At 37.3% G+C, this 21,151-nt stretch overlaps 1 protein-coding gene across 1 annotated transcript in view; it reads left to right on the top strand.

The window, feature by feature from the left end:
- The window catches only part of LOC124277812 (guanine nucleotide exchange protein smcr8a-like), a 55,931-nt gene that overhangs the window by 2,036 nt on the left and 32,744 nt on the right, over positions 1–21,151 (top strand). Inside the window, 9 exon segments of the mRNA XM_046713526.1 lie at positions 2,694–2,782; positions 4,304–4,370; positions 5,277–5,359; positions 7,085–7,130; positions 9,314–9,398; positions 10,885–11,039; positions 18,019–18,163; positions 20,171–20,235; positions 20,743–20,859. Coding sequence (XP_046569482.1) covers positions 2,694–2,782; positions 4,304–4,370; positions 5,277–5,359; positions 7,085–7,130; positions 9,314–9,398; positions 10,885–11,039; positions 18,019–18,163; positions 20,171–20,235; positions 20,743–20,859 — 852 coding nt within the window.

Raw genomic sequence — 21,151 nt, 5'->3', positions numbered from 1 at the left:
CTGACGTAAGAGTCTTATGAGCAAGGCGTGTGCAGCTACGGCCGGAATCAATTTCATTGTCATGCAATACACGTGCACTAGCCTACATCTGCTCTACCTTTCACAAACCAAATGGGTTTGCTCATTGCCGTGCACCGCCAACTACTCGTAAATGCGTTCTCTGCGCCGTCCAACTTATCCTTGTTTGCCAGTAATGCTCTTTATTGTACCTTCTGTCTGCCTTTTTTGACTATGTCAGATCAGAATCACAATCCATTGAGAAAGTCAGCATTGTCTACTTGCATTGTAATGTTTGCAGGAAGTGCCTTTGTGCATACAACAGTGTATTTTCATGCTGAAGTAATATGTTCAGGCCAGACCAATTTTATTCCTTGTTTTACGGATACACCATTCTTTTTTTCAAGAATAATAAGAAAAAAGAAAAAAATTCCCTGCTCTAAAAGTACAATCATAATGTTTTTATTGGACAAAAATGAAAACTTACAAGAAATTTTTTAAAAGTTATTTTTGCCCCATATACACTCCATATATTGCCAAAAGTAAAATGCTTATAGTATTTCAAAGGAATATTATATTGACTGGTGATTTTTTTTTCTCCTACCTTTAAGACAAAAATCCGTAAAACAAGAAATAAAATTGGTCCGGCCTAAGATGAAATTAACATCACTGCATTAGTCTACATATTTAGCATGTTTAGTATTAGCCATGACATAGGTTTCATATACTGAAATACAAATTGTATTATGTGAGCCTGTGATAAGGTTACCACGGTTACTAAGAACAAAAGCGCCATCATCATCTATACTGTAGGTGACTGTTATAGCTGTTTCATGAAACAACAGATCATACTGTACACTGAGCATGCTGAGAAGCACTTAATCTATGACAGTGTTTATCTTGTGGGGGCGGTGGGGTAGCCTAGTGGTTAAAGCGTTGGCTCGACACGCCGAAGACCCGGGTTCGAATCCCCACATGGGTACAATGTGTGAAGCCCATTTCTGGTATCACCCGCCGTGATGTTGCTGGAATATTGCTAAAAGCGGCGAAAACCAAACTCAGTCAGTCAGTCAGTTTATCTTGTGTATTGTGAGCTTTGTTATACATGTCACTGTTTTGCGTGTGATAATCCGGGTTTGAATCGGTGTTCAGCCACATATGCTTGTCATAAGAGGCAACTGTTGGAATCAGGTGGTCAGGCTCACTAAATTGGTTGACACATGTCACGATATCCCAAATGTGTAGATCGATGCTCATGCCGTTGATCCCTGGATTGTCTGATCCAGATTTGATTATCACTGAGTAGGGCTGGGACGGGTAGGAAAAATGGAATCGAGTACCCGCATGTACTTACCCGAATCGGAATCGAGTACCCGGAAATGTAAGGAATAAAGAGCTTCTGTCAACTTTCTGAATATTCAATCATGAGTTGACAGAGATTTGTATAGAAAAATGATGGTAATAAGACACTGAAACTGAACTTCGGCTATTTAAATTACGTCTGTTTAAAAATATAGAGAGTAATACCATTACATACATTCCTCGTTAAAACACAGGACTTTTGTTACCGCTGTTACTGTATCTTGACTCCTCACTGCTCATGCTACAATATATTACAGTCGTTAATAATGACCTCCATTAATCGGACAATACCAATGATGCAAATGTGTGTTAAGTCAATAATGAAAAAGACAAGCTATTATCTGCCCTTGCCATTACAGAGTTCTCTCCTTTTCCGGGTACTCGATTCCTAGAAATAGGACTCGATTCCAGTTGTACCCGAGCGGTTCGAGTACCTGAGTACCCGTCCCAGCCCGATCACTGAGCTGGAATATTGCTGCATGTGGTGTTGAGCATCAAACAAACAAACAAACAAACAAACAAACAAACAAATGTCATTGTTTTCTGCCCATATTCAATGAACATGACTTCACAATACACTCCAAAATGGCAAGATGAAAATGTGTCTCTTTGTAAATGCAAGCATGGTACACTTATAAACTGTGCATTAATTTCAGGCTCCCAATAATTTCATCTTTGACTGCATTCCCAGATAATGTAGGAATAGCTCATACCAAACTTTTGATGTATTGAGCATGTTCATGAATAAATGAGGATTCGGCTTAAGGTGTATACATTCAGAGTGATTGTGACCCGTGAAGATCCGGGTTAGAATTGGTCTTCAACAACCTATGCTTGTTGTAAGAAACGACTAACAGGTTTGAGTGGTCAGGCTCGCTGACTTGGTTGACATTTGCCATTGTATCCCAACTTTGTAGATCCATGCGGGGCGGTTGGGTAGTCTAGTGGTTAAAGCGTTGGCTCGTCACGCCGAAGACCTGGGTTCGAATCCCCACATGGGTACAATGAGTGAACCCCATTTCTGGTGTCCCCTGCCGTGATATTGCTGGAATATTGCTAAAAGCGGCGTAAAACCAAACTCAGTCAGACAGTCAACTGTGTAGATCCATGCGCATGCTGTTGATAACTGGATTGTGTGGTCCAAATTTGATTATATACAGACTGCCACCAAATAACTGGAATATTGATGAGTGTTTCTTTAAACAACAAACAAACAAATCTGAATGATTGTACTATGATTATATCTATTGATTCTAATATGTCTGAGAGCATGACAGGAAATCTGACAGACTCATGATAATACCTGATAATGCATCTCACCATTTTCTTGACAGATGGTGATACCCAAACATGGAGGGGGAGACTTTGACCAAAACACATTTTCTGTGAAAATCATGGCCGTTGACCACCAAACGAATTCTGTGTAAGTGTCATAATCATCATGATCATGGTGCTGTCAACAACTAAGGGATAAAGTCATGATAAAAACACATTACATCTAATGATGCTGTAGCTGGATCCATAAATCATACATATCTTTCTGGTAGAATTTGTTGTCATTTCAAATCAAAGATCATGATTTAAAAGACAACTTATAAATACCATGAAAATAAAAATTCTGAATTTGTAATTTTTAAAATTATTGGCTTGAGAGTATCTTGCAAATAATGCATATGCAAAGTCTACACACTCCACTTACCAAAATCAAAGTCATAAGTACAGTGGAATCTGTCAAATCCGGACACTGTGTAATCCGGTTTTCTCTATAATCCGGACTACTCTCTGAGTCCAAGCAAATTTGTTCTTAATTTATCATTAAAGTTTGCTTTATAATCCGGACTCTCTCAATTACGGATTACAGACTAAAACAACAGTCCCGGCAATAAAGTTGCTATGAGAACAATGCTTTGTAATCCCGAATTCATCTCCAAATATTATTGAGTATGTTTTAACTAAATCACCCGTAGTCAATGCGGGGAACGTAAAACAACAGTGCACAGCTGATTGCTATTTCCGGCTCAAATATTATTGAGTATGTTTTAACTAAATCACCAGTTCGTAGTCACTTGGGGAATAAGAGAGAAATACACACAGTAATCGTAATCCATGCATATAAGACAATGCCTAGCAAAAACAAATTAGAACTGAAAAGGTAAATAATCTTGTCTAGTGATGTCTAATTGCAAATTTGACGTCTTTACTGAGAAAGTCGTCTTCTGTTGTTTGTTCACCCGAAGTGATACAATGTCGTTTTCGTACAACCTGAAAAAAAGTTTGACGAAAGTGTAACCCATAGATATGCCGACCACCTTCTACAGACTGTTTTCTTGGTAGTCAAAATTCGGCTTGTCTACGACAGATGTCCTATCCGGACCGCTTTACAATCCAGACAAATGAGTCCGTCCCAGGTCAGTCCGTGATAGACAGATTCCACTGTATTGAATGATACTCATAAGGCCTGAAGGTGTATGTCACCGCCCGCCGTGGTGTTGTGGTTAGAGTGTCTGCCCGAGAGCTTAAAGGTCGTGGGTTCGATCGACCGTGTCATACCAAAAGAGCGTTAAAATATGGTACTTGTTGGTCCCTGCCTGGCTTTCGGCATTAATGGGTACATCAAGGACTGGTCGGCTCGAGTCAGTATAATCTGTCTGAGTGGGGTATTCATGCTTCACTGCGGCATGGTATCTCAGTGGGCTAGCACTATAAAACCAGCTTAAGTCTGGGCTAGTACAAGCAGCCGCATTATACACATACACACACACATGCACGCCGTCATATGAGCGAAATATTCTCGCTACGACGTTAAACCCAATTTCTCCTCACCTCACCTGAAGGTGTATGTTTGGTATGTTATATTCAGCAGTTATAGTCTGTTGAAAAGGGACCAATCAGGTGGCAATAAGCACAGGAACACCACCATTGAAAAGTGGCCTCTCTCTTTCAGGGGTTTCAGCATATCAGAGGATACTCAGGTCGTTATCTCAGAGGACAAGGATGGTGTCTACAGCTTTGTAAGTGTCTCCAACTGGAAATTGTTAAACATGTTACTTAAACTAATTTTGGTCCTCCCAAAAGTTATCACTGGGTTCATTACTGAATGGATATTTATTGAATAACTTACAAGGACAATATGGTGGAATGTTTGTTAAGTAATTTCTTTTGAGGCAAGCCATGACCAGGATGACAAGGTCAAGGTAATTCATGTCTTCAACATTCAGTCCCAAAGGGCAGATAACCCATAAACAATGAACAATATACAAGGTATACAGTCATTTTCAGTGACATTCTTTGAAATTATTTCACCAATTTTTGCCTATTGGTAATATAGATAATATTCAATAATGATGGCCTTTGATGTGTCTTCATTACAATTAATTGCCATTCTAAGATGCCTAGCCGTTTAGAACAATCGAAAAAAATACATTATCTGACAATAAAGGTATAGTTTTTTGATGACGTAACAATTGAATGACGTTATCCCGTCACATGCGCCATTCTAGTGTGCCCCTCGTAATCGAACCATTTTACATTACGCCACAATGTAAGCGATATCACGATGCCAGTCAGTTGTCATCATGCCTCGCACGGCCTCCTACAGTTAACTACTCCGTTGCATCCCGTTTCTTGGTTTGCAGTTGCTTCACGCAGCTAACATCACTGGTGGAAACATTACGCTTATGTTTTATTGCGTCGGCTAAAATGTGTGAATTCGACTCACAAGTTTTCAGCAAAGCGTCCTCGTACTTTAACTATAATAGTTCAGGGCGAAAGTGTGCTTTATTACACTATACATGGTGGTAGAGCCGAACTGTATTTCTTAAGTATGACATGATTGAAACAGTGGCTTTGATTAAATATGTGTTTTATATGTTTAAGGTTTGTAAAGGATATACAGTTTAATTTGTTTTTTGTTACAGGTTCACCATTTTGTTTTGTATGACAATGAAGCTCGTGGATTCGTACGCCCTTTCTGCATGGCCTATGTGACTAGTGAGAGAAGGTAGTGTCTCTTGAAAGTTTCATTTAAGGCATTTAATCTGATATGCCTTTACAATCCCTCTCTGTGTAATTATCAGACAACCCACTCTAGAACATCTCACTATTTGAACTCCAAATGAAGGGTGACTGCCCTTTCTGAATGAAGGATTCACAGGTTCATCAGCCAGTCACATGAAACTGCTTAATTTTATTACACCATTAACATGATCGGTAGAAATTATTGGTTTTAAAAAAAAGCACCAAACCAGAACACAAATAAACCTTTGATGCCACTGTCTCTTGTGTTTAACCACAAACAGTGATCAGAAACGAATGGTGAACAAAATATCCACACTATACATATATTTGAAGTTATCTGTGATATCAAAGGAACAACCTCACAATGAAATTGTGTTCATGGACAAGGGGAGGTAATATTGTGATTTCAAATGTTATTCTATGAATTACCTCCCTTTAGCCATGCATTTGTCATAGAAAACTGACAAGAAATATTGAAAAAAATCATTGTATCTACTTATTGTAACTATTTCAGAAAATCCCAGGTTAAAGGTCACATGCAACCAAAAAATCAAACATAATTAAAACACAATTATCACTTATTCATGACATATAATAATAAATATACATTGCTGGTTATGAAAAAACAAAAACAAAATTATAAAGCATTATAATCGCAAATCAAAAGTGCAATATTGTGTACTTGGGTTTACTTCCCAAGAAACGAAGCAGCCGGGATACGAACCCAGTCAGAGCGGGTGGAAGTGCACTCGAGGGTAACGGCTGGTTCATTTGCAGATGCCCTCACGGCTCATTGTGTGTGTATATATACAGATGTTGGGTTTTGTAAATACATGCTCATTTTTGTGTATAACATTTTGCAATCAACAGACATCATAACATGTCATGTGTTCAAGTATCACACCTGCCTGTCTGTGTAATTACATAATGTGACAGAGACCTAATTCGGGCCATAAATCAATGCGTTTTGTTTATGGTGTATAGCCTGATTGGTGTTAAGTTCAAATTGCATGTGGTCAGTAATCGCAGTTGTGTATTGAATATTGTCATTAGCAGACAGGCAGGCAGACACACAGGTGTCAATAAAACAAGATATTGAGTTTTGTCTGTGACAACGACATATCTATATCACAGTTAGAAATTCTGTTGACGCTAAATAATGACATTGCTTTTAAGCATCGAACTGAGAAAGTGACTCGGTAAGAAGAACGTGTGGTGAAATAGTCAAATGAAATTATATAAACAGTTTATTTACTGTCATAACATATATAAAAGCTCGGCGCCTGTGAGATATCAACAAAACATTAGGAAAATAGCTCACACCAAAGCCATGACCGGTATTCACCGGACAGCCCGCTTCCAAGTTGCGCTGATGTATTTCACTGCGACGCGTGCTATGAGTGCAGCCAAGTTGTTGAAACCAATTTTCCCCGTGAAAGTCGGGGGAAAATTAGTGAATCGTTGAACCCGCTTTAAGCGCGCTTTTTTCATCGCTGGTTTTTTTCAACTTTATAAGTTGAATTTGCATTTTTGATGATTTGTTTCGTAAGTCCATACCGAAAGGTATCAGAATCTGCAAAGTTGTGTTTTACGCTGCATGTGACCTTTAAAATATATTCCCTCTTGTCTCGTTTTGACATTGATTAGTTAAAATCTTCTTTGTTGTATTTTGTGCAATTTGTTTATCCTTTGATACTATAAATTCTAGGAAAATCATGACCTTCTATGAAGAGCTTTCGGCACAGTTCAGAAAGGTAAGAGTGATGTTTGATATATTTCACTTAATATAATCTGGGTAGTCATCATATCTGAAGAGTCTTCTCCCTTGCAAATAGTAAAATGATATTTATAGCCAAATGATATCTGTTACACAGCACGCTGGGGTAGCGTAGTAGGTAAAGTGTTCACTCACCATGCCAAAGACCCAGGTTTGATTCCCCACATATGTGTGAAGCCCATGTTTGGTGTTACCTCCCATGGCATTGCTGGAATATTGCTAAGAGGTAGCACCAAAAATGGGCTTCACACATGGGTCATTTTCAAAATTGGTAGTATTTTCTGTCCGTTCCAAATAAAAAAACTCTGTGAGTTTAAAAGGATTTTGTTGTTCTAGAAATCATATTTAGATGTTTACTATGCAGTTAGGGCTTCCACGGGTTTTCGAGTACTTTCGAGGGACGAAGTCGAGTTCAGCTGGACTCGAGTCCATTTTCAAGGACTCGAGGACTCGAAAAAGGGAGATAACTCAATTATTTGACGTTGACAGACTGTCTGCCATGTGCTAAGCACGAGCGCCGTTAACGTCTAATATTAAGATAAGATATAACTTTATTATCCCGGAGGAAATTCTTATACATCCAAACTGTCTCAAAATGAATATATACACAGTTCACAAAAATTTACACGATAATTACATGCTCAAAACGAATGCTATTTACAAATAAATCTGACATGATATAATTCAATTAACCAAATAGGTAAAGAGGCTGAATAATTCTAGTTCTAATCACATGATGGTGTGATTCACAATATTTGTTGCATTCACGAATACTTGATGGTATGAAAGACTGTCGAGCTCTGTTTGTTTTGAAGGAGGGAATTGACAGCAGCGTCCACAAGGAAGTAGTTCAAAATGGTGAGATCAAATATATCAACTATCAAATCTAATTTTAGCTGCCTTTTGACAATCTGGCGCTCATAGATAAAGGGAATATACTTTCGAAAGACACTCCAGAAATTTTGCAAGCAGTATTAACAATATTGAAAAGTTTGTTTTGTTTGCGATGAGACAGATCCCCATACCAACATAGAAAATTGTAGGTCAACACACTTTGAATAAAGGTTTGATAAAAAACTGTCATTACGGTTTTGTCAATGCCTTGACGATAATAATGTTCAGAATCAGAAATTAGGCCAGTAACAGTGGCGTCATCTGCACATTTCACAGTAAACAAGTCATATATTGACAAGTAACAGTCATTGGTATACAAACGAAGAGAACGGATGAAGGAACACAGCCATGTGGATCTCCAGTAGAGGTTGAGAGAAAAGAAGATTGATAGCCATTGACACTGACATACTGAGTTCTATGTACCCTGAATTCTTTAACCCATCTGATAATGTTTTTATTAACACCTAAATTTAAAAGTTTACTCCTCTCACGGTGTGGCTGTATGGTATTAGTTGTTACAAGTCTGCAGATGAGAGTAAATATTATACATCGTTTGAGATTTCACTTCTTAAAATGATTAGGTAACTATCTTGACAATTGATAGACATGGAGAAAGATAAAAAAATCAAATGTATGGGCGTATCTTGATCTGGATAGTGAAAAGAGCAAAATAACCAAATGCATACCAATGCGGTATATCACTGCGCTTTGCAGGCAGTACAAGAAGTACTGAAGAAAAAAACATTTGTCAATTAAACATCCAAATACTGATTCTGACCAATAGGAAATGTTAGTCACATGACGATATGAAGTCGGAAAGAAGTAAGTGTTCACTTGTGTGGATCGGAACACGCCATGCAATTTACGGTATCGTTTGCTTGAAAGGTATGAATTTCGAAAGTACTCGGTCCGAAGTCGAAGTCTCATCCCTCGAGTACTCGAGTCCCCAAAATGGACTCGTTGAAGCCCTATATGCAGTGCATGTGGTAAATCAACAGAAAATACTTCCAATTTTGAAACTGACCCATGTGTGAAGCCCATTTTCGGTGTTACCTCCCGTGGTATTGCTGGAATATTGCTAAATGAGCGTCAAACCAACCTCACTCATTCACTAACTTACTCACTGTTCGATTTCAGTGTTTTTTCTACTATCTATTTTCTACTTTCTTTTCTTCTATTTAACCAAGGAACTTCCATATTTTTCTAGATGCAAGCGCCTGACTAGTGGTGACATACTGCTGTGAGTGTTCTCATTCTCACTTGCAGGTAGCTCGATTTTTAAAGTATGGAAATAGAATGGTCTTTGTGCGTGACCTTGACAGATATCTCAGTGACCTGGATTATACGAAAGGTAATGTTCACTTTTGTGTATTCTTTTAAGCCTGTAAGTTAAATATGATGAAGTATTATGTGGAGGAGAAAGTCTTAAAAAAACTAGCATTTTTGTTACATGGTAAAGTACATTAAATGTACCATCATAAAGAATGTTGTATGTCCTGTAGTATTGTATGATTTATATGTACTGTGGTTTGTAATAAGGTGGATGAATGTAACAAAAACTACCTCCTTGATAGAAAATGGGTTTATCATGAATGAAGAATGCTTTAAATCACATTTTTGTGCACTGTATATTTATGTACCATGATGAAGGATTTTGTATGTACATGATAAAGGATTTTGTATGTACCACAATGAAGGACATTGTATGTACCATGATAAAGTACATTGTATGTACCATGATAAAGTACATTCTATATGTACCATTGTATGTACCATGATGAAGGACATTCTATGTACCACGATCAAGTAGTTTATATGTACCATGATGAAGGACATAGTATGTACCATGATAAGTACATTGTATGTACCATGATGAAGGACATTGTATGTACCACGATAAAGTAGTTTATATGTACCATGATGAAGGACATAGTATGTACCATGAGAAAGTACATTGTATGTACCATGATGAAGGACATTCTATGTACCACGATAAAGTAGTTTATATGTACCATGATGAAGGACATAGTATGTACCATGATAAGTACATTGTATGTACCATGATGAAAGGACATTGTATGTACCACAATAAAGTAGTTTATATGTACCATGATGAAGGACATAGTATGTACCATGAGAAAGTACATTGTATGTACCATGATGAAGGACATTCTATGTACCACAATAAAGTAGTTTATATGTACCATGATGAAGGACATAGTATGTACCATGAAAAAGTACATTGTATGTACCATGATGAAGGACATTCTATGTACCACGATAAAAGTACATTGTGTGTACCACGATGAAGGACATAGCATGTATCATGAGAAAGTACATTCTATGTACCACGATAAAGTACATTGTATGTACCACAATGAAGGACATTCTATGTGAGTGAGTAGGTGAGTTTAGTTTTACGCCGCAGTCAGCAATATTCCAGCTATATGGCGGCGGTCTGTAAATAATCGAGTCTGGACCAGACAATCCAGTGATCAACAGCATGAGCATCGATCTGCACAATTGGGAACCGATGACAAGTGGCAACCAAGTCAGCAAGCCTGACCACCCGATCCCGTTAGTCGCCTCTTACGACAAGCATGGGTTACTGAAGATCAATATTCTAACCCGATCTTCACGGGTGTCACAATGTATGTACCACGATGAAGGACATTGTATGAACAATAATTAAAGAACATTGCACATACCATAATTATGATAATGCTTAACATCATTTACAAGGATGATGAATGTTGTATTTTGGGCAATAAAGCACATAATGTGTGTTGTGATAACAATCAATGTATGTTATATGATGAAGAGTATTGTATGTACAGGTCAGTTAAGGATGAAGGGAACATCGCAACCAGAATCAGCATCTGGGGAGGCAGAGAGGCGGAATGCAGAGGAAGAGACGTACCAAGATCTGCAAAATATTCGAGCATCAATGGACGAGGTGAAGGAAATGCTAATTACACTCCGACCTTTACTGGTGAGAAATCATTTGTTGATCAAGTTCAAAGTCGATGCTTATTATTAATACCAACCACCTTCTAGTGTCTTCAGTTTTTTTCCTATTAAATGCTTTTGAATTGTTCATTTCATTAAACAAATCATCAAAACCGTTTAAGACTTGACATGTTGTTTCTGACGTATGTGGCTAGCATTTTTGGTGGGATGTTTCCCGTCTTTTTACCTTCATCAAGTCTATAACTCTCATTTGATCATTTTTACCAATTCTCTGCTTGTGGCCCTTGATTCCTTGGCTGATCATGTTGTTGCTACATTGTGTGGGGAGAAATCAAACAGTCTGTGAATATATAACATTCAAGACACAGTGCTGCAGCCAGACTGGCAGATTACAAGAATCTAAGAATTTCAGAAACAGATGATATCATTGCTCCAAGTACACAGAGTTGGCACAGGTTTTTAAAACGCGTTATGAGTGAGTGAGTTTAGTTTTTAAGGTATGGGAGTTACGATCACCTTAGCGCTAAGACTGTTGTATGTCTATGTTAAGGTATGGGAGTTACAATCACCTTAGCGCTAAGACTGTTGTATGTCTATGTTAAGGTATGGGAGTTACAATCACCTTAGAGCTAAGACTGTTGTATGTCTATGTTAAGGTATGGAGTTACGATCACCTTAGCACTAAGGTTGTTTTGTACTAAACTTTAAAGTTTTAACCCTTGTCTACCAGTGCATACTAGGCACTGCTCCGGCCTATCTCAAAGAACTGTTTAAACCATATCTTCCATGCAGACAGCTTCGCTCCAGTACACCTTCACATTCTAAAAAATGGAACCCTTGTCTAATCCATGTTTGGGGAAGCTTCCAGTGACCAAAACTTACGTCACATTAAAAATGGAAGTTGAAATCCTATGGTTTCGAATGAACTGGAATGAGTTACCAGCTCGCCTTAAAACAAGCCCAACAGTCACATGTTTCAAAGCAAACCTAAAGACATACCTTTTCTCTATGTTTTACAAGTGACTCCTAAATTCTATCTTGTCTGCGCTATGAGCATGCTGTCGGTGTGGATTTAGCGCAATACAAATGGACTAATTATTATTATTAATTACAACGGCACCCCGGTATTTAAAAACTCCTAACACCACACTCCCTGCATGTCAAGTTGGTGCACAGACCTCTTCATAATCTCATAATAACATGATACTGGGAATAACATCCAAATATTGAGAAACTCCTAATATCACAGTCTGTATATGTCAAGGTACCATGGTACAAAGTGATCTTGGCGCTAAGGTGATTGTAATTCCCATTCTGTAACATAATTTACGACTGTCATACATGCTGCTTGTACAATGGCTGCCTGGTCCCGTGTATGGAGCGTCCCATCATCAACTGTTGACAATAGGAATAACGCTGATGTTTTGAGAAACTCCTAACACCACTCTCAGTACATGTCGATGTATGGAGCTAATCTTTGCAGTTTCTCAAGGGAAACAGACATAATGTGGCTGAAGGGGTCGTTGTCGGCACAGGTACTACAGATGTGTACCCCAGGTACGTTTCTGTATACAGACATGTACCCTAAACAAAGACAAACTACAGAAACGTACACAGTACCCTAAACGTCGGACGAGTCCATATTCTGCAACCCAAAACCGAAACTGTATGTAGTTGTTCACGTTCAGCTGATTGCGAGTGGTGTACCTTGTGCACCGTGAAATATTCGTTACTGTGTATGCTCTTATATAACGCAATCAAATGCATCTAATACAACAGTATGACAGTTCCGATCAAGAAAACTCCACAATGCAGAATGGAATCGTCCAAGGGTACGTTTCTGTATTCTGATTTTGGCTAGGGTACATTTCTGTATACAGAAACGTACCTGGGGTGCACATCTGTAGTACCCATGCCGACAATGACCCCTTCAGCCATAATGTGATCATCAGACTTTGACCCAACATTTTTTCATACAAAGTGGAACCCTTTCAAACAAAACCTGGCTGCAGCACTTGTAACAGCTAGTCTTTCAACATATTTCATACATTTTCACCCTTTGGTACGGTACTTGCCTGTACAAATATCTACTACAGGTGTTTATACTTCTGTTTAAATTTGTCAGAAGATGTTAGTATTCCGTCTATCTTTATCTAGCATGATTCTATGCTTTGTGTTCTTGCTGAGAATTAATGTATGCTGTGCGTATGTTTCATTGCAGAGTGGTGGTTCACTTTACCGAGTTAGTACATGCTCTTTCTGTATCCGTCTGATAATGCACTGTTCTAATTTTAGTCAGGGGTTAATAAATATTGCTTGCAATTATCTGCTACACATGAAGGAGGAATTTTGTGGATGTTCACTTCTTCTTTATCGTTGTGTTCGTCATATGAAAACAAAGTTTACATCCATACAATTTCTGCATCATCTGTTTCAGTGCTATGTTTTGTCATCATCATCTTGCTGATTCAACGTTCTCATTTAAATTTCAAATTTTATGTCAACATCCATTCATGAATATTTTTTCACCCCTGATATTTGTCCTAACCTTACATGTTCTGCAGGATCTCTACCATGACAATAGAATCTTGCATCCTGATTGGTCCATATCAAATACATGGTAGCAAGTACCTGGAACAACCATTGTTTTGCTTATGAGAGCATTTCTGAGAAATTTTTGGGTAAATTTTTAAATTCAGATTCTAATGTTAACATGTGGTGTTTTGAATCACATTTATGGTATAGCATTACAAGTCATCTAACAATAGATTCAATACCAATTTTTGTTGTTTTGGAACCAAGTTCTTAATGTTGCCATAACAAAATTAAGCCTGCCAGGTGCAGGTCTTGGATGCCAAAATTTTCATCAAATCATCCGATACTGTTCCGATATCATACACATAACTGTGAGAAATTTTATACCTTTTTCTGACCAATCAGAATCAAGCATTTTTCTATGTCATGGTAGAATTAGAAAGTTTGTTATCTACATTCTATTCAACTTTAATTTCTCTGCAGTATTCCTTAAGTGTATCCTTGATATTATTCAACTGTTTTCATATGAACCCTGATCACCATATGCATGTTGCCTAATAATTCTGACTTTTCATACCTGCACAAAATTTTACCAAAATAATAATAAGAAGAAAGACAATTTGTGTAATCAGCTTTCATGAATGATGAAATGTCTGTATGTCCAATGCTTGTCCCTCCTACAGCCAAAGTTTACAAGCAGTGATGTGTATAATTTATCTAAGTCATAAGTATCTGGGAATTCTAAATCATGATTATCTCAGAGTAGTGATTATTTTTTAGTACCGTGTAGATGTTTGCAGTTTCCATTTTCAATGTCCCCAGTTTGGATTTGGATTTGTTCCCAGTCTGAAAGATACCAAGTCATTACAGACATATAGGAGTTTCTGTAATTTCCCTGTATAGGCCAGGAAGCCAGGAGCTGAAAATGGACATATTGGTACCACTCAGAGGGACCAAATGTTTTAGTGTTTTTTATATTCCTTTATGTCTCTATATATCAAAAATGTATGATGGACATCTCAATTTGGTAGCTCAGACTCAGAACGAGGCTAGAATTCAAGATGGCCGCCAAAAAACCCAAAATTTTCAGAATATCTCAATTCCAAGCTTTAATCATGAATAAAGTTCTGCAAATAGCTTGGAAATGAAAAAAGGGAGGAAACTTGGTGCCAACATGATTAAAAAGATTAATTAATATCAAGTTGTGTTACTTGATACCTTTAAATCATATTTTTCCCTGGTTTTGTAAGAGTCAAAATTGTACAAGTCTTGCTCAAGTTGCTTTTCTTGAGTTCATTTCTTGCAAGTACACAACAGTCTGTAAACTGCCAAGTTGTCAGTGCCTTACCAATGAAGTGAAATGCACAGTGTCGGGACCAGACTTGTGACAACATGGTATGCGAGGACCATGACGTGCTGAAGAGTGACACTGATGAAGCTGATGTTTATGATGCGGAACAGTGACTATCACTACAAAAATTAAGGGACTTGAAGGTGCTCTCACCCAATCACAACACAAATTAAGGAACTTGAAGGTGCTCTCACTCTTTGAAATTAAAGAGCTGTCTTCAGAATAAATTAAATGATAAGTTTTTTAAAACGTTTTTTGAACGTACAATTTTGACTCTTACAAAACAAGGAAAAAATATGATTTAAAGGTATCAAGTAACACAACTTGATATTAATTAAATCTTTTTAATCATGTTAGCACCATTTTACCTCCCTTTTTTTATTTCCAACCTATTTGCTGAACTTAACTCATGATTAAAACTTGGAATTGACATTTTTTTTTAAAAATTTGTGGGGGGGTTGCGGCCATCTTGAATTTAGCCTCGTTCACCTTCATGGCCATCATACTTTTTTGATATATAGAGACCATAACCACTTCAAAAAACATAAAAGTGTTTGGTCCCTCTGAGTGGTACCAAAAGATTGTCTGGCTCATGGCCTAGAACCCCATGATTGTCATCATAGCTGATAAATGGTGGTTTGTTTGTTTCCTGCTGCCACAATAAGCAATATTAAAGCAAGATGAAAGTGGTCTGTTAATAATCACCCAGTGGTTGATACTGTGAGCACCGATGCATGTCATCAGGGCACACTGACATGAAATCAACCAGGTCACAGACCCTGACGACCTGGGTTCCATTGTACAAAGCGATCTTAGCGCAAAGGTGATCGTAACTCCCATTCCATAACATAGACTTACGACTGGCGTAGTGCTAAGATTGCTTGGTACAAGGGCACCCAGATCAAGTTTATTGACTCTTTAGGTTTAGATCTTTTCCCAGTAAGATCACATACCTGATATCAGATTTTCATAGAGATTTGAAAATGGGCTTCAACTTTAGGCTGCATTTTTCAGTAAGGCCAGACCAATTTTATTTCTTGTTTACAGATCCGCCAGTCGTATTTTTTCAAGAAGAAGAATAAAAATATAAATCAATTTTACCCGCTCACAAAATAAAATCCTCATGTTTTTATTGGCCAAAAATGTAAGCATACAACAGCAAAAAAATTTGATTGTTATTTGCACCATCTACACTTCATAAATTGCCAAAAATACAATACTTTTAGTATTTAAAAGGAATATTACTTTGACTGGTGATTTTTTTTTTTTCCTCCTGCCTTTAGGTTTTCTGAGGACAAAAATCCGTAAAATAAAAAATAAAATTGGTCTGGCCTAATAGCTTGCACAAACGTGTTTTGTGTTGCTGAATTGATCCCTGATCATGTTGACAGATTCTATACCTGATTTGCTGTGTTTCTTACACACTGTGTGTGTGTATGTGTTTTGCTGTGAGTGTTTAGGTGAAGGTTTGATTAGACAAAGCTAAATGTGTGATGTGAATGGTTGTAGTACATGTGCTTTGATATATGTTTGTTCCCCCTTCTTTGAACTCTAAAATATGAGTAGGTATGAGTTTTAGGGATGTTTAAAGTCAAAACTAGTATCCATTATATTTCTGTCAATGGACACCATCTGTAAATATGATATCATATAATCAGATATCATCTGTAAATATCATATCATCTACAATCATGTATCATCATTTATTGAAATATCATATGTAATCATATGCCATATGCACTGTGATATCATGCACAATAGGATATCATTTGTAAGTGTGATATCATACACAAAAGCATATTATCTTGTAAACCTGATATGCACAGTGTGAAACATGATGGGATATCACGTGTATCATCTGTAAACATGGTAAGATCTTATCTCTGGATGTGAGATGGGATATCATTTGTAAATGGGATATCACACTCAATATGAAACACGATGTGATATCATCAGCTTATCTGACATTCACAGTGGGATATCATCTGTAAACATGATATATAATCAGATATCTGTAAATATATCATCTACAATCATGTATCATCATTTATTGCAATATCACATATAATCATATGCCATATGCACTGTGATATCATGCACAATAGGATATCATTTGTAAGTGTGATATCATGCACAAAAGCGTATCTTGTAAACCTGATATACACAGTGTGAAACATGATGGGATATCACCTGTATCATCTGTAAACATGATATAAGATCTTATCTCTAGATGTGAGATGGGATATAATTTGTAAATGGGATATCACACTCAATATGAAACACGATGTGATATCAGCTTATCTGAGATTCACAGTGGGATATCATCTGTAAACTGGATATAATATATCTAATATGAGACAGGATATAATCTATACATATGATATCACACACAATGTAAAACATGTTATACCTATATATATGAGAAACAGTGGGATATCATCTGTAAATTTGATATCAGTTCATTGACAAAGATGAGAAATTAGAACTTTTTAAAATCTGAGAATAATAAATGTTGATCTTTTCATGGACAATTATAAATCATAAAATATTAATGTTGAAAATGTAACTAAATTTAAGCAATAATGCCGCGAAAATAGGTATCATGATACGTGAAACTTATGTATCGTGACATCCCTTCTGTTGATATAGATCATAGAGACCAATAATTGTTATCTAAATACATGTATCAACAAATATTGGAGAAGTGACTTGAACCCAAAACAAAATCAAAATATCTGAAAGAATCAACATATTTCATGTCCCTGTGCATGAATTACTGACAAAAACATCTCCGTGAGCATGATTTAGAATCAGGTTGTGAATAAAGACCTGGCTTTGAGTATTGTGTGTTTAAAGTTATACCTTGTAACTTGTGACAACAGCTTATGTAAGATATTTTCGATGACCACAATTTTCATATTGATAAATAGATACCTCATCCCATTGGCGATTTTTCTGAATATCAATTTCAAAATACAAACTCAAAGAATAGAATATATTACACATTTAACAGCTGTCCATTTCCTTCCAGTTTCAGTCAATTGTGGCATCTCATTCAGCATGCTTGGCAGCTTTTTCTTTTGAAATTCATGAAAATGTTGCTTGTATATTTCAGAATGACCGCCGAGTTGAATGTCGGTTCCAAACACTGGAAGACCGAGCCTACCATCAGAAGCTGAAAGCTGAGACAACCAATGTGGATACGTTAAGTTTGGAGGAGAATATATTCTCGGGGGAAAAAGCAAGTCCTGCTTTCCGATGTAAGATTTGCTGCCAAGGAATCTGATGTTTCGGACTCAATATTAGTTAGATCCAAGCGACACATGATGGTCCTGTGGAAATGTCATTGGTCCTGATAGTGATTTGGGGTTCAAACCTATTTTCTACTCACCTGTGCTTGTCACATGAAGTAGTTTCATGAATCGCTAGGTCAGATTTGGTGAGTTACATCTCAACAGGGCTACAGATAAAGGGCGTACAGGCGTAATGTACGCCTCAAAATCAATTAAGTACGACATAATATAAGATTTTAAGCGTATCGTGTACGCACATAAATACCTTTGTACGTCTAACATTTAATTTCCGTGCGTATCGTGCAAATGGAAATCTATTTCGGATAAATACTTGTCAAGTTTCTTTTGCGAAACACGATTTGAAACATGAGGAAACCCCGACAGTAGGAATCCCTTGCGTTGCCATGCAACGATATGCGTCACTATTTTTCGATTGGCTAAAAACTACACTGTTCCTATTTATATCCAGTCGGACCTGACATTTCGCGCATCCTGCGTGGCTCAGTTATTTCTCCGCAGCGTCTTCAAATACAAATACATGGTTGGAAATAGTGATCGATGAATCGTCCAGACAAACCACATCACCAACTTCGCTCACACAAAAACATGTCAGTACTCCTTCAAAATTCTCAGTACACCTCCACTTGCAATATGATGTGTAAGTACACTCACACCCCAAAAGTTATCTGGAGCCCTGTTGTTGGAAGTTGGTAGTAGGATTGTCTTGTGGTTGAAGCGTTTGCTTGTCATGCTGAAGAAGCAAGTTCGATTCCCCACATGGGTACGAATTGTGAAACCCATTTCTGGTGTGCCCCAACATGATATTGATGGAGTTTTGCTAAAAGCAGTGTAAACCATACTCACTCACTCATGCAGGAAAAAACAGAAATGGGCTTCAACCATAAAACTGGAGGAACGTCATAATAAGCGATTTAACCACTTGGCTCTGTCATATTCCATCATGTCATCAGGTTTTGGTCTCTTCCCACTCAGGTTCTGAAACATGTTGTGTCTGACTACTCACTAGACACGTGACTTTGTTACAAACTTGCCTTTCTTACGATATACACAAACTTGTGGATAACAGTTTCTTTTCTTTCATGAGTACAAGTGCAAAGAAGTTGTTATTCATAAAGTTTTTCTGTATTGTACTTCCCAACTTCTAAAATGTCTCTCCAAGAAGTTGCCTTTCTTATCCCCGCAGAGAATGGTTACCCAGTGGGATCAGTCTAAGTAAACTTAGCCTCAGTATTATTCGTTACACTACTATATTGAGTCTATCAAACCCTAGTAGAAGTGTCGCGTCAGCTAACCTTTGAGCGACCTATGACCGTCGAATCAAACGCGAGAAGGCCGAACGGATTAAACCAATCAGAGAATGACTACCTGTTACGATTCGGCGGGACTTACGGTACAGTTTTTGGATTTTCTCTTCCCTGGTTGCTGACATTGATTTATCAACAAACAAAAATCCAAAATAAACACAGATATTTGACCTGGTTACTATTAGCTTATATTTACGCCAGATACCATTCTTGAATATTGACAAAAACGCTATTTTCAGCCACTGTTTTCTCATTTGTCCTCCATGTGTATCACTCGGAAACGTGTGGAAAATAGCATTCAGAATCGTTCGAGGTTTTTAGGTAAAGGTTCAAACAGTATGGGCGAATGACAACTTTCGCGATTTGGTGAGCAGTGTTCTGATTGGTCAGTCCAAAAGTTCATCTGACACGACCTTTTACTAGGATTTGTTAGACTCAGTATAGCAGTGCAATAAATAATACTGAGCTTAAGTTTACTTAAACTGCCAGTGGGATGCACAAACATTCAACGCACAAACATTCATTTTAGGGTGTGTATACTCCCTAGGGAGCTGAGAATGCCATTCAATCACACAGTGCTCTGTCGATAAATTGTATGGCAACAGTGCAGGTCACACTGTTCACAGCTTTTATTCAATTTTGTTCCCAGGTGGATCCTTCAACGGTGCAGCAGATACAACCTTGTCATTATTCCAGGGGCACCGTCCCTACACTGTAAGTACCAAAGAAATAATCTCTTGGTTCACAAAACCTTGAATACAGGAAGTTTATGTACAGTTGTAGATATTATAGATTAAAGAAATTGTTTGGTGATAATGTTTATAAAAAACATTATAATTGTTCCTTTTGATGAAGTGTTCCAAATTCTTGATCACAATATTTTAAAAATTTGAATTCTCTTTCTTTATTATATTTGAAATAGAGGTATGTAGTCTTCAGTTAGACGGCTTGAAATTTCAAATCAATGCTGTTATCTCTTTCATTGGCATGACCATGATAAGAAAACCATGTTCATTTGGAGCACATACTTACGCATAATAGGCAAATAGCTTAGGTATCTTCTAACATGCTGAAAAGGGGTCAAATTTACACTCAAATTTATGATGATTAGATTATATCCATCATAAGTTTAAAATAATTGTTGTTACAAAATACACAGTTTTTAAGAGAAATTAATGAAATAACCCTCAACAGATATATGTTTAATTTCATCGCATATAGCCGAAGATTGTTTCCCCAAACAGAAGAAAGAAGTTTGACAGTGCCCTGAGGGGTCTCCATGAGTTGTGTTCCTGGGGGGCCAAGGAGGGGCTGAAGAAACTCAGGTGCATTCAAGAGGTAATGCCACACAAATAATTCTCCAACTTCAATGCATGCACCGGTGATACTAATCAAATAATTTCATGCGCTATTTGTCAGAAATATGGTTAACAGTTTGGCACTATTTTGAAAATGTTAATGAAATCCCCATGATCGCCAGTTTCTACTTTTGTGGTTAGCTTCTTAGTGACAGAAATCAAACCAGAGACAATAAGGACTTTTATGACAGTTATGACAATAAGGACTTTTATGACAGTTATGACAATAAGGACTTTTATGACAGTTATGACAATAAGGACTTTTATGACAG

This window comes from Haliotis rubra, unplaced genomic scaffold (assembly GCF_003918875.1).
Source record: "Haliotis rubra isolate DU_JTF1 unplaced genomic scaffold, ASM391887v1 Scf228, whole genome shotgun sequence".
NCBI classification, from domain to species: Eukaryota; Metazoa; Mollusca; class Gastropoda; order Lepetellida; family Haliotidae; genus Haliotis; species Haliotis rubra.
This window is presented reverse-complemented; position numbering and strand designations above follow the sequence as displayed.